Consider the following 14,113-nt stretch of genomic DNA (forward strand, 5'->3'; position numbering starts at 1 on the left):
TTTTGTTTTTGGAGTTTTCAGCACAGGGAATCAGGAGAAGCCTAATGATTGATAAAAATGAAGTCTAAGGGAATAAAATTGATGGGATCTCATCAATCATACTCTCTGACTAAACAAGAGAGACCTAATTCTCTCCTTTCAACCTAAAAGTTATGATATTGATTTATATTGCTTAGATCATTACCTTGGGGAAACCTTGGATTATTTTCCCACCTTTTAATGAAATAGGTTTAGGTGCTTTTCTATTTGAATGACAGGAAAATGAGCAAAGGGAGTCCAGGTTTAACAATGTCTCAAACGGCTGTGTCTTAAACTGCAGCGCAAGGGCATTTTCAAGGTTTTTATAATGCAACACCATTTTCACAATTTCACAAATATTTTTAAATTCCAACAGAAATAAATGTGACTATAATGCATTAAAAACTATAGCTTACATTTCAGTGAACACTTCGAGTTGTGCTTGATACAGGTTGGGAATGTGTGTGAGTCTTACAATCCTTGGGAGATGATAGATTTGGGGGCCAGGTGGACACTGATAGTCCAGCTCTGGCTGGAGCTCCAGCATCTATAATTCTCCCCAAGCCCCCAAGATGGAGGTTACACTGTTTAGAAATAATTCTTTCTCAGAGGCAGAGGGGTTCAAGGAGCTCTAGTCTAACTTTCTTAACGTGTGGTTCAAAAGGAGATACCTGAATCTGATCACTTGTATTCTCAAGTGGAATACTCATTAGAAGCGCCAGTTGCAGACACCCATTCAAACCTTCTGAACATTGTGATATTGGGGAAATGAGTACCAGCGGGATGAAAAGAGATGTGACAATTGGAGATGGAAGGATTCTGAATGTTTTTGTAATTAATCCCCCTATACTTAAAATGAGGCAAGGTGACTTGCTAGTGGAGAAAACAAATAAACGAGGATCCTTTTGGTTGTCAGATAGTTGCAAACATCTAGGAGAAGACCTCTGACATTGCCAGTTGTGATGTTAGACACAAGGCTTTTTTAAAATAGCTTCATATATATTTAAGTTAGCTCAATTTTACCATTATCTAAAATTTGGGTATAATCTTTGAGCTAAATACACATAAAAGGGCTTTTTCTACCTAGTCTATGTTTTTATATAGTGAGAGAAAAGTGGATATATGAACGTTTACCACATATCTAGCACTACTTGGACATTTGTAAGAATGCAGTCAGTACTATGGTATGAATTTTCTGTGGGAATTCTCCAGCCGAGCTCAGGCATTTGACAAAGTGAGAACTCCTCCTCATTAACCCCAAAGTTAAATGCCGTCTAGTGAAAGTAAGAGCAGTGTGAAGAACAGACAGTGAGGCTGCAACAATGGGATTTGATTTGTAAATAACAATTTTAGAGCAAGAGTAATATTTTAAAGTTAATATTTTAGGTGTGTTTTTTTAATCTAAAATTAATCTAAAATTAAAGCTAAAATTTTGAATTGTACAAGGATGGGATACCTTACATTTGCGTACCACTTTATATTTCAGGAAATCTGTATCCTATCCATTATGTGGTTGATATTCTCAAGGCCTCTGCTTTGTACCAAGCCCAGTTGATAATTTTATCTTAATCATTTAAAAAGGAGGCAATTGATGAAATTACAGGTGAAATTTTGTCAATAATTGTTGTTACCATAATACATATCCAGCAGCATTAAATCTTTCTGGTGAATTCTTTTTTATGAAATTAATATTTTGCCTGCTTTTTGATTGTATCTTTAACATAATATCATGGAGTTTTTTTCCTTTTTTTATAACTTGATTAGCATATCATTTTGCGTTCTTTTAATCTTAATCTTTCCACATCACTACACATTGCACGTGGCTTTTATAAAAAAGTGTGTGGTTGGATTTTATGGATTTGAAGAGAAGAAGGATGGCTAGAACTCAAAGATTCTGACCTTGGTGAAAGGAGATGAGATTTGGGACTTAGAAGTAAGAACACACTTGCTTTTTCTGGTAAGGAAGATTGTCCCTGAGCTAATGTCTGTTGGCAATCTTCCTCATTTTGCTTGAGGAAGATTGTCCCTGAGCTAACATCTGTGCCAGTCTTCCTCTATTTTATGCGTGGGATGCCACCACAGAATGGCTTGATGAGTGGTGTGTGGGTCTGTGCCCAGGATCTGAACCCGTAAAGCCTGGGCTGCTGAAGTGGAGTGCATGAACTTAAGCACTACGCCACCAGGCCAGCCCCAAGAACACAGTTATTTTTAAAGACAGAATATGTTAACTTCAGCCCCTTGTCCAGTTTGGCACAACTTAATCCTGTTCACATCATTCCATGGGCTTCTCCAAGATTTATCAAGGAACTTTGTGCATGCTCCCGCCCAATCTGTAGGCAGGGCAGCACTTGGCATTTTGCATTTGCTCTTCCTTTCCAGTCCCATGATGGCTCCTGCCCATGTGCACTGCTAATACCTGGCATGAAAACTCTAGTGTCCTTTCCAAGGGCACCAACAGAGGACGTTCCTAAAGTTTCCAATTAGAGGCTGTTCCAGCTTTATTTAGAAGGGGCTAAGGGCCATCAAATTCACTGGAAGCACAAAAGATCTCATCTTGAAGCTACGCTTGCATGGCTTGTGCAGCTTTATTTCGTCCATGGTCTATTTATTTAGCTGTAACTTATAGGGCTTCCTCAGGATACTTGCGTTTGTATTTTTAAATAAAATTAGGACAATATAACGTTTTCTTATAAAAAATTTTATTTTCTCATTTCAGTGATATAATTTATTTAGTATAGAGTGACATAATTGGGATGAAAGAGGCTAATGTGAAGATAATGCCATCCCTCACCACGCGCACACAAGCTGCACACACACAAATTGGGGCCACCCCTACCTTCGATTCTTGGCATGTCAGGCCCATGAGCATTCTACTCTCTGTAGCCATTTGCCACACACACAGGTCCCAAAGCGATGCCATTAATTGTTCCTAGACTCTCACATCACTCTCATGAAAAGTCATTTTTTTTTTTCATTCTTCTAGGCATAAAACCTCAGGTCAAGTCCCACTCTACCTGCCAGGTATTTGCTCAAACCTCTTCTATGGGGGCTGGCCCGGTGGCGCAGCCGTTAAGTGCTCACGTTCCGCTTTCGTGGCCCAGGGTTTGCCAGTTAGGATCCCGGGTGCAGACATGGCACTGCTTGGCAAGCCATGCTGTGGCAGGAGTCCCATGTGTAAAGTAGAGGAAGATGGGCATGGATGTTAACGCAGGACTAGTCTTCCCCAGCAAAAAGAAGAGGATTGACAGCAGATGTTAGCTCAGGGCTAATGTTCCTCAAAAAAAAAAAACAAACAAACAACTCTTCTATGGTCAACAATTCTTCTCTTCTTCCTGGTTACTAAACAACACTTTTTGTGCATATCAATAAACATTAAAGGATATTGGGAAAGGAATGAATGTGAAGTATTTGAGAGAAAGAGGAGGGCACTGGAGGTATTTTATTCACCAACAGTGTTGGCACCACAGTTGTATCAGCAAGAAATGTCCTATTAAGCCAAGTCTGGTGGAAAAGTTGGTTGAGAAGATGGACTTTATTTTAGGTTTTGTGTGATTTAGGTTGTACTTACCACATGAGTGAAGTTCTGAGAGCATTGCAGGGGTGGGGCTGGTTTGCTAATAATCAATCAAGAACTTCCTTGATTTCCCTTGAACAGAAAAAAAATATGTTCTATGATAGCTAATTCAAATACCCAAACACCAAACCCCAGTTTTACGCAATTTAGGTTCTTTTTTTTTAAAGATTTTATTTTTTCCTTTTTCTCCCCAAAGCCCACCAGTACATAGCTGTATATTCTTAGTTGTGGGTCCTTCTAGTTGTGGCATGGGGGATGCTGCTTCAGTGTGGCTCGACAAGCAGTGCCATGTCCGCGCCCAGGATTTGAACCGACGAAACACTGGACCGCCTGCAGCGGAGCACGCGAACTTAACCACTCGGCCACGGGGCCAGCCCCTACACAATTTAGGGGCTTTTTTTATTGTCTTTTTTGTTCTTTTGGTCTTGTGATGTTTTCTTCTTCCCTCCTTCCCTCAAATTTTTCCTTTATTCTGTATAGTAAATGCATATTTTCCCCATAGAACAATATGATTGCCTTGTGACTATATAGCAAAAACAACCATTGTAAAAGCCTATTTACTGTGAACACAAGCAAAATGCAACTTCTGTGCATTCATTTTTAAAGAAAGTTACATTTTCTCAATTTATTTAAAAATATGAATAAAAGCATCATGAGGAAACTTCATATATTACAGATAAATAAATAAAAGAAGGGGGCCAGCTCAGTGGCACAGAGGTTAAGTTTGCACGTTCTGCTTTGGCAGCCTGGGGTTCACTGGTTTGGATCCCCAGTGCTGTCCAATGTAACCTTTATCAAGCCATGCTGTGGCAGGCGTCCCACATATAAAGTAGAGGAAGATGGGCATGGATGTTAGCTCAGGGCCAGTCTTCCTCAGCAAAAAGAGGAGGATTGGTGGCAGATGTTAGCTCAGGGTTAATCTCCCTCAAAAAAAAAGTTAATTAAGTAATTAATTAAGGAAGCAAAACATTGGTACAAGCTGTGCAAACATCAATAATATTTTAAAGGGCTTGCAAATTTCTTTCCTGAAATTCTGGTAAGTTTTGATTTCTAAAATTCATGTATGAGTTAGTTTTATGCTAAACTAGCAAAAAGAAGTCATGATATGTAAACTCTGTGCGGATGTTAAGACCCTTAGGAAGGAAAGCTCAGTGTGAAGCTATAATTGCCAACCTCATACTTATAGATAACAGTGAACCTCAGAAAGAAGTTTAAAATAGTGTGCTATGAATTTTATACTAGAATGATGTTGCTTCTAGACAAAGAGTGAAAGAAGTCAGATTATTAAAATAATATGATGATGCAAGCTATTTTAGTACTGTACTGTCAAGATTTTTTTACAATTCATTTCTAAAACAGCATCTTAAATTCAGTTAACTGATTTCAAAAACTACGAATGCAGAGGTTTTCAATCTTGAGTAGAAAGCAAGGTGTCCGCACTGTGATGGGAGGTAACAAAGGGAACAAAGGATGGGACTAGGAAAGTGGCCATTGAAGTGGGCACTTAGTTTCAATGTAAGAGCTGATTTAATAAAGATATGCCCACAGACATTACATGGCTTTCAAAAGTAAGTAGAGATAAGAAGTGGAGACTTTATGGAGCTCATGGCATAATTCAGGATGTGTGAGATTGTGGAAATTTGAGGAAAATATTGATTAACTTGCTCTAAGATTAGCCTGTCAGGTAGTTGAGCTGTGCATTGCAAACGTATCTAAGTATCAGACTTGATTCCTAGAATCAGCGGGTTTTGTAGATATAGTTACATGGCGAGGTCAAGCAATTACATTTTCCCATAAACTACTGTTCTAGGAATCTCTCAGCGTTCTGTAGTATATCGGCATACTTGAGCTGTAAAAGTCTAAACCAACAATGTCCTCATTGCAGATAATGAAAAATAAGGTTCCGAAATATTTAATGATTTGTTCACAGTTACAGAGGTAGCTATAAAGCTATTTAAGTTTTAGGTCAAAACAAGTTGCATTTTTCGTAAGTTGTTGAACTCCCATTTTGCTCATTTATAAAAGGAAAATGCCTCTGATTTGATTCCGTCATAGTCTAACCAGATAAACCATAATTTACTGCAAGCCCGTCTACAAAATGGCTAGCATTGTGGACATTTATTTGGGATATGAAATAAATGCATTGTGTACTCCCAAGTTGATAAATTGTAACTTAGAGTGTTGTTGGGAGAAGGCACTTGTCCATGATACAAAGATGGGGTTGGTTAGGGCAAAATTTCTGAAATATCTTGGTCTCAGAACCCCATCCTCCCTCAAAAAATACTGAAGACCTCAAAGTGCTTTGGCTTCTATAGCAATATCATTCAATATTTATCATATTAGAAATTTAAACATAAAATTTTAAATAGCTGTTTATTAATTCATAGAAAAATTACACTAATAAACCAATTATATATTACATAAAAAGCAAATTTTAAAAACATTGATTAACATTAAAATATTAATTAATATTAAAATAATAATTAGGAGAATCACACTGCCTCACTTTTTGTAAATCTATTTAACGTCTGGCTTATTGGAAGATAACTAGATTCTCACATGTGCTTCTGCACTGACCTGTTGCGGTAGATTCTTATGGTTGAAGTATATGAAGAGAACTCAGCCTCACAGAGATAGTAGTTGGAAAAGGGAGGAGTCTTTTCATGGCCTTTTTAGAGGAATACTACCCCAAACCTCAAATGGTGGTCGTTTCTTAAAGGTTAGCTGCAATGGGGAAGGTGAAACTGTATCAGTGATTTTTTGTGTTCTGTTACATTGGCGTCTATCACTGTGTCTCGCTCTCCGATTGGCTCTTTTACCGAGCCATGATTGTTTCACGTCAGACTTTACTATGTGGCAGTTACTGGATCACTTTATGCAGATCTTCCAGATGCTGACGCATTTCATTTTTCAATAGCAAAAATCATATTTGCTCACATCATCAACAATTCACATTTAAAAATGCATTAAGTATTGAGAAGCTGTCAGACACACAGTGATGGACGCATTGTCCTTTGCTTGAATCTTGAGTTTTAGCATTGGCAACAAATAGCATCAGTTGTTTTCCTTAAAGTCAACAGATTCACTCTGTTCTTCCTGCAGAAAAGACATGTACTCAAAATTTTAGATTTTAAAAAAATTAGTAATTTTTACTGCTTCGTCAAGGAGATTTTTAAGTAAAATGGTTTTTTACCCCCAGAAACAGATGGGGATGAATTATACAATGAATACTAACGGCTCAGGTTTGGTGCCATTGTCTCGGTTCGTGCTAAGGCACAAGCAGTTTTATTCACCGTTGCTTTTGCACCATCAACACAAATGTCAACACAGATGTTCCAGTATGTCATATGACTCAAAAGTTATCCAACAATTTGAATATTTCAGCACTAGTTGCACTTGTTGCCAAGAATTAACATAAAAGCAGATTTTTGATGATTGGGCCATGCTGACACTGGGCGAATTCAAGCAAACTAAGCAAGCTGAGCCACGTCTATACATCTGTCTGTTTGTTAGACAAAAGTAAAGTTCTGCAGATAAAATATTAACTCTGTCCTCTTGTTTAAAGCTCAGACTTTCAATCAGCAAGTTACCGTCTGGTTGGAAAGCAGGAGTATCCTGATTTTTACCAACTTTTCATCCGGTAGACAGTAGCGATGCCAGCCGTGTCTGCGTTATTAGTCTCTGTTCCGTGTGTGCTTCTCCAGTTAATGCAATACATTAGCTTACTTTGTAAGATGTTTCGGTGACTTTATTTTTAGTGTGAAAAGTGTAACAATTTTCAGTTTTTAAAGAGCAAATTACGTCTACATTTAAAATATTCGATACTTTTTAAACAGTTTGTTTCAAAATAATTTGTCAAACTCTCACAATAAAACTACTAGAACATATTTTTCTGCCCAAATCACAATAAGGTAAGTTATTAACATCTATAAAGCTGAAGGAAAGATAGCTTTTGTCATGTTTTCACTTTTTATGTACAGCTTTCCCATTTTATTGGAAGTAGATTTATCCTTTTGGTATGGAAGGGACCCCTTTAAAATATCACTTTCATCCTTTTCTACAACTTTAGACATAGACAGTGTAATGTGGTGGAGAAAGCAAGTCTTTCCGTCTCCTTCATCTTTGACAAATGTCCATCCTTCACAGTAAGAAAAATATATTATAAATATATATTTTTTATTTCAGGAGAAATATTATTAAAGTTCATAATACTTATATTTTTAGATAAAATTTTAAAAATTAGAAAAGTTTTAAAATTGAAAAATATACATATAATTATAAAATAAGACAGCAAATGTATTTAATTCTAATTGTGCTTCCATGTAGGCTCAAGATAAAAGTCAAGATTTCAAAATAAGAATGTATTGGACACAAATGGAGTTACAAGGATTATAGCAGAGAAAATTGAAGATAGCCAGGAAGTGCCCAATAAAATCATTGAGAATAAACTAAGTTAATTTCTGAAAAATATATATCATTTATATCCTAAGCTTATTACCTTAGAATATTCTTGAAAACAAAAACAAACACTTTATTAAACATAATAGTGATGATGTCATCAAACGTCCTGTAGGATCTGGAAAACTCTGCCATACATTCTTGAGAAAATGAGGATGCAAAAAGACAACATTTTAGTGGTAGTATGAAAACAGTTTGACCTTTGGATCTCATGAAAGGGTCTCATTGACCCTAGGGCCCCTGACCACACCCTGAGTCTTGAACACCTCTGAGTAATGGGAGTCATAGTTATAATAACATACGAAATCTAGCACTTCATTCATTTCACATAAAGTTTGTTTCTTGCTCATGTAGTTTAATCAGTCAAGGAGGAGACCGTGTTCCACATATTCATTTAGGAATTGAAGCTGATGGAGTCCACCATCTTCGAACTATGGCTTATGAGGTTGCCCATGGAAGAGAGAAAAAGGAAGTGGAGAATTTTTTATGAGCCCAGCCTTCAAGTAAAGCTCAACCATTTTTTCCTCATTTCATTGGGCAGAACTCAGTTACACCGCTACCCACACTTGCAAGGGTGCCTGGGAAACCTAGTCACTGTGTGCCCAGGAAGAAAAATATTTGGGTTTGGTAAACAGGAGGGCAGTCTCTAATAGAGCATCTCATTTGATACATTTACCGTCAGAACCTCTGGATTGGAAAGCCACAGGTATAAATGCAAATGCATCAACAATATAAGAAAATTGACTTGGTGCAAAATAACTGTATTTTTTTATATACAGAGAAATATGTTAAATTCAATAACATTTATTGTGCATCTACCATGTCCAAGCAGTATTCTAGGTCCCAGATAGAGAGAGGAACAGTAGACATAACGTCTCTTAGAGAGCATACTACGTTATAGTCTAGGGTGAGTACAGTCAGTAAAAAAAGTAAACGAATAGCAAAATAATAGTGAATTGTGATTTAAAAAACCATGAACGGAGAGAAGAAAGTGGGACACAATTCTGTGTTAGAGAGGGTCATCCAGGAAGGGCTTTCTGCGAAGATAATATTTGAGCCAAGAACTGAAGAATGAGAAAGATCCAGCTATGCAAACAGCTGGGGGACAGCTATGGCAGACAGAGAAAAGAGCAAGCTCCAAGTGCAGAGGATGGAAATAGCCTTGAGCATTGGAGAAACAGAAAGGGTCAGCACATTTTGAGAGGAGAAGTGGTCAGGCCCAAGAACATGCAGGGCATTAGAGTCCATTAAGAGTCATGGTTTTATTCTCAGGGCAATGGAAAGGCGGGTGAGTATCATGATTGGATTTATGTCTTTTAAAGTTGATCCAGGTTGCTTGATGGAGAATCGATTTGGGGAGATCTGGAGTAGAAGATAGCTTACTAAGTCCAAGTTCATTGTGCTTCTGCCAAGTAACCTGGGGCAATAGATCGATCTTAATATTCTTAAATTCAATGAAGGCTGTTTTGGGAAATTATTGTTTTGTGTTGTTTATTTTTTCAGGTCATGTCAGCCATCTATATTTGTGGTTGTGATATTACAGGCAGCTAATTCAAACAGACTTGCAGAAACCAATTTTTCCTAGTTTTCTTTAAGGCATCAGTGCTCTCACCAATAATGCACAGTCAAAAATGCATTTTCAATTCCTAGAACTGACAATTCTCTCAACTTTGTCTCGCATGAGTTATAAAAATAACAAATGTTGGCCTTCAAACTAGAAAACAGAATACCAGCTACATTTCCACAAGAATCATGGGAACAGCCATGCAAGGCTGAAACATTCTAATCCAAAAGGAAATAGTGAGTAGCAATAATACCTATCAAGCATTATGCAAAGTAGTAAAAATGATATAATGAATAATAAAGAACCCTGATAACTGAAGTGGACAAGCTTGATGCAAAAAGAAGGAAAATATGGATGGGTCTCTTCAATACCAATAAAGCTGCTTCATGGTGAAAACCAATCTGAGTGATAGATGAAGGAGAGAACCCCTACGAGGGGATATCCTCCTCCAAATTGGCTATGTTGTCCTCACTTCTGCTTCTTTCATGGAAAGTGCATACAGGTACTTCCTTCTTTCTATTTTTCCAAAAAGGTAAAAAAATTGTTTTCAAAACAATTATGCAAAGGAATTTGTATCTTGATTCAAAATGTATCACCACATTCTGATTGTGTCCTATAGCAAAGTGAATCTGCACGGCTGGTAGAACTAAACGGTAGCACGGCTGGTCCAGGCCTTTCAGTTTCAACAGATCAGTACACATTACTGTTTAACAAAATTTAAAAATAAAAGAACTGTAATGAAGATAAGTACACTAATCCAGTCAGCCTGCAGTTATGGGCTCAGTGCATCCACGCACACAGGCGTGTGAAGAGGCACACTTGGATACATACAGACGCACATGCACACAGTCTTAACGTCCAGAACTAACTCCCTCCAGAAAAAGCGCTGCCCTTTTATATTTCAGTCCTAGATCACTGTTGCTCAGTCTCACAAAATATTTCTAACTTTATAAGGTTGTTAATTTATAGCTAATACCATAATAGTGAAAAGAAATTAAATTTCACAATCATCTTTTAAATTGGATACATGTGTCTCCAAGATAAATCATAGCCTCTGATGCCTTTGCCCACAAATAAAAGAAAATCCAATGCAATGTAACTGAGACTATAAGGATGTGCATTATTTCAAAAAGCAAAAAGCCAAGAGAAGTGCAACTCCAGATTAGGTTAATAAGGTGCCCAGTGATATAGGTAAGGACTCAGTTCGTGTTTCCATTCTGCTCATCATAAGAGTTCCATTTTCTCAGATTAGCACCTGTCAACATCACAAGTTGGCCACTGCACACGATCCCAAAGGGTCCAGTACAAACATGACCATGACATGAGCCGGGAAAACTAGACATGATTTGCCTGTCTTTATTATCGGGAAAAACTTTCTCAGAAGCCCTCCAACAGGGCCCCCTTCTTATTTCACTGGCTGTATACCTATCTCAACATCATTTCCAGAAATGGAAATGGGTCCACCATTTTTGGCTTATAGCAGTGAGGACACGTCTGAGGCTCAAAAATCAAGTTTCCCCCAAAGTGCGTACTTGAGTGGAGAATGTCAGATAGCTGGACCTGGGGGAGAGTGAGAGGAAGACCAGGAGGAGAGTGGTTGTTGAGTGGACACAAAATACTGAGGAATACTGTGAAGGCTAGCGTGGCATGAAAAGTTAGGAAAGAAGATTCGATGAAAACAGGACAGTGCAGTCTGCCAGGGGAGAGGAACGCTAGATTTTATGTCTTAACCTCGTGCTTCCAATATTTCCATTGAAAATTGTTTCAGCAATTTACAGGATCTTTGAAATCAGACAAAATAATTGTATCTAGAATAGATAAAAGTTTACCCAAACCTTGAATTACCTATGGATACATTTTACAAAAACTTCTATTGTCTGATTCTGGAGTTAGAGATAATGAGTAAGATTTTTATTTGATGATTAGATGAAGGAATGAGATTGGAAAGTTTTAAAAATAGCTTCTTCTGTATTGATAAAACCCCTGTAGTAATGATAACATGTTTTGTAAATTAACATTTCAGTCTTAACATTATCACACAGTTTCTATTTAACCACTTACTTTCCCCTCATGCAGTTTTTTAGGCAGATTCCTGAATAATTTAATGGTACATCACTCAGCATCATTTTAAGACATCAATGCAGAATAAGACTAACTGTCTTCTTCTCACTTTTTAAGATCCTGACTTTAAGGACCTCGGAGTTTTGAAACCATTACCAGGTTGGTAAAATAGATATTTAATAATGTTCAGAGGCCTTTGTTTTCTGCTACGAAATATACTTTTGGTTTATTATTCAAGCTCCATTTTTGTATGTTTGTTTGGCGTTTTGTTATTTAGCGTGTGAGTTTGAGATGGGCGGTCCTGAAGGAATTGTGGAGTCTATACAAATTATGAAGGAAGGCAAAGCTTCTGCTAGCGAGGCCGTTGATTGCAAGTGGTACATCCGAGCGCCTCCACGATCCAAGGTCAGTCTTCAGGTGAAACAAATTTCGCGATTGACTTGGGAAGTGTCTATAGCCTATGGCGTGCGCTGCTTTGAGCCAACTGGACATGTTTTAGTACACTAGTACATAAGCTATCATTTTATTTTGGTTTTGAAATGCAACTTGTCTTCCCTTGTCCAATGTAACTTTCAGCGTGATGGATAATACGGAGAGGGCTGAAGAGATCATTTGATAACCTGGACGAGAGACTCTAATGTAACTACCTCTCTGAAAAATGGACTGAAATGGGTTCTAAGTATAATTATACTTACGCCCTTGTTGTCAGCATCTGCAGTGTGTTTGCTTTTTAACCTAAAATCATATTTACAGATGAAATTGTCCAGGACTTACAAAATAACGTATCTCTGGAATATAAAATAAACCTGTGAGACAGTGCTGGGCAGGACCTAGGACAGCCAGTGCCCGTGCAAAGGGGCCAGCCAGTGCTTCACAGCCTATCAAGCTCCTTTTGATTGTAATCAGGAGAAAGTGTCAGTCCAGCATAACTGAGTCCTCTATTATTTTTTAATAACATGCTCAGAATCCAGATTTTGTGTTGATCCTTTACTTTTAAATGCTTTCAGGGCCTGGCCCCATGGCCGAGCAGTTAAGGGTCCAAGTGTTCCGCTTTAGCAGCCTGGGTTCATGGGTTCAGATCCTGGGTGCAGACCTATGCCAGTCACTAGCCATGCTGTGGAGGTGTCCTACATACAAAATAGAAGAATAGTGGCACAGATGTTAGCTCAGGGCTGGTCTTCTTCAAGCAAAAACAGAGGAGGCTTGCCAATGGATGATAGCTCAGGGTGAATCTTCCTCAGCAAAAAAAAAAAAAAAAAAAAAATGCTAGCAACAAATTTTGAAAATTGAAAATATATGTATTAAATGAAATATATTATGGACCAGACTCAGGCCATTACTTTGCAAAGACTTCTTTAGAACAACCATATTCATCCTCTTATGGATGTATCTTAAGCAATACTGGGGATGAATAGTTTTGTACTGGTAGCTGTCATAGATATGGAGTGTTGATTCTCTGCTTATCCCTCTCCCTTTATTGTCATTCCTCAGTTATTGAGCATAGTTACAACCACGCATTACTGATTTGTTAGATTTGTAGTTGACTATTTATTGAGGTTGAAACAGTTAGTTAGTTAATTAATAGATTTAGTGACCCCATAAAGTCTCAATCCTCCTGCTGGAGAAATGAAAAAGCATACTTGCCCTTGTCCTCATGTTTCCAGTTTAATTCTTAGATAGATCTGTAACAAAATAATTGAAGGACTAAGACAAGATCATTGATGTGTTTATAAGGTGTCGTAGAGAGAGGGAAATGACCACATACACCTGGTAAGGTAAGCCGAAGGGAGAATCGGACAGCAGTCAGGGTGAATCTTAATGAGAACTAGTCTTGTATCACGTAGACAAGGTGGGAAGGCCTCTTAAGGTAGAGCCAGTGGCATCTATAAAGTCATGGAGTAGACACTATGCTTTCTCAGGCATTGAAGTAATTGCATGTGACCAAGTAAGAGTATGAGTATAGAAGTGGATGATGAGTCATTAAGCCAAAGGGCTCTGTAGGTCCCCGTTAAAGAGCCTGGATTCATCCTGAGAGCATTAGTGATATATATGTCCATGAAAATAATCAATAACCAATCTATAGATTGGAAAGATACGGTAATATTTATCTGAGTCAAGCTGAGGACTAGCCCGGAAGTGCAGTCTCCACCAGGGAAGAAAGCAGTCCAGAGAAGCGTGGTTTGCAGCGTGGTTACATTCTGTTTCAGAACAAAGAACATACGTGAGAGGACTACAATTTTTTCTTCTCAATGTCACAAGATGTTTTGCTGCAGTTTACCACATAGACAGCAGGTCAACTTGACCTCGGTTTTCTGGGAAGAAAAGCTTTTCTTCAAAGAAGTATTGGTATTGGCATCAGAGGAAGGGTGACGTTCATCCCTGTGTTTAAGGAGTGCGATCTCTGCTTTGGGAAAATGTTTGAAGTGGACATACAATAC

General features: G+C 38.0%; 1 protein-coding gene across 1 annotated transcript in view; it reads left to right on the forward strand.

Moving 5' to 3' along the window:
* NETO1 (neuropilin and tolloid like 1) overlaps window positions 1-14,113 on the forward strand; it is a 102,182-nt gene that overhangs the window by 52,409 nt on the left and 35,660 nt on the right. Inside the window, exons 5-6 of the mRNA XM_046672320.1 lie at window positions 11,793-11,834; window positions 11,953-12,080. Coding sequence (XP_046528276.1) covers window positions 11,793-11,834; window positions 11,953-12,080 — 170 coding nt within the window. The remainder of the gene's footprint in view (window positions 1-11,792; window positions 11,835-11,952; window positions 12,081-14,113) is intronic.

This window comes from Equus quagga, chromosome 9 (assembly GCF_021613505.1).
Source record: "Equus quagga isolate Etosha38 chromosome 9, UCLA_HA_Equagga_1.0, whole genome shotgun sequence".
Taxonomy (NCBI): Eukaryota; Metazoa; Chordata; class Mammalia; order Perissodactyla; family Equidae; genus Equus; species Equus quagga.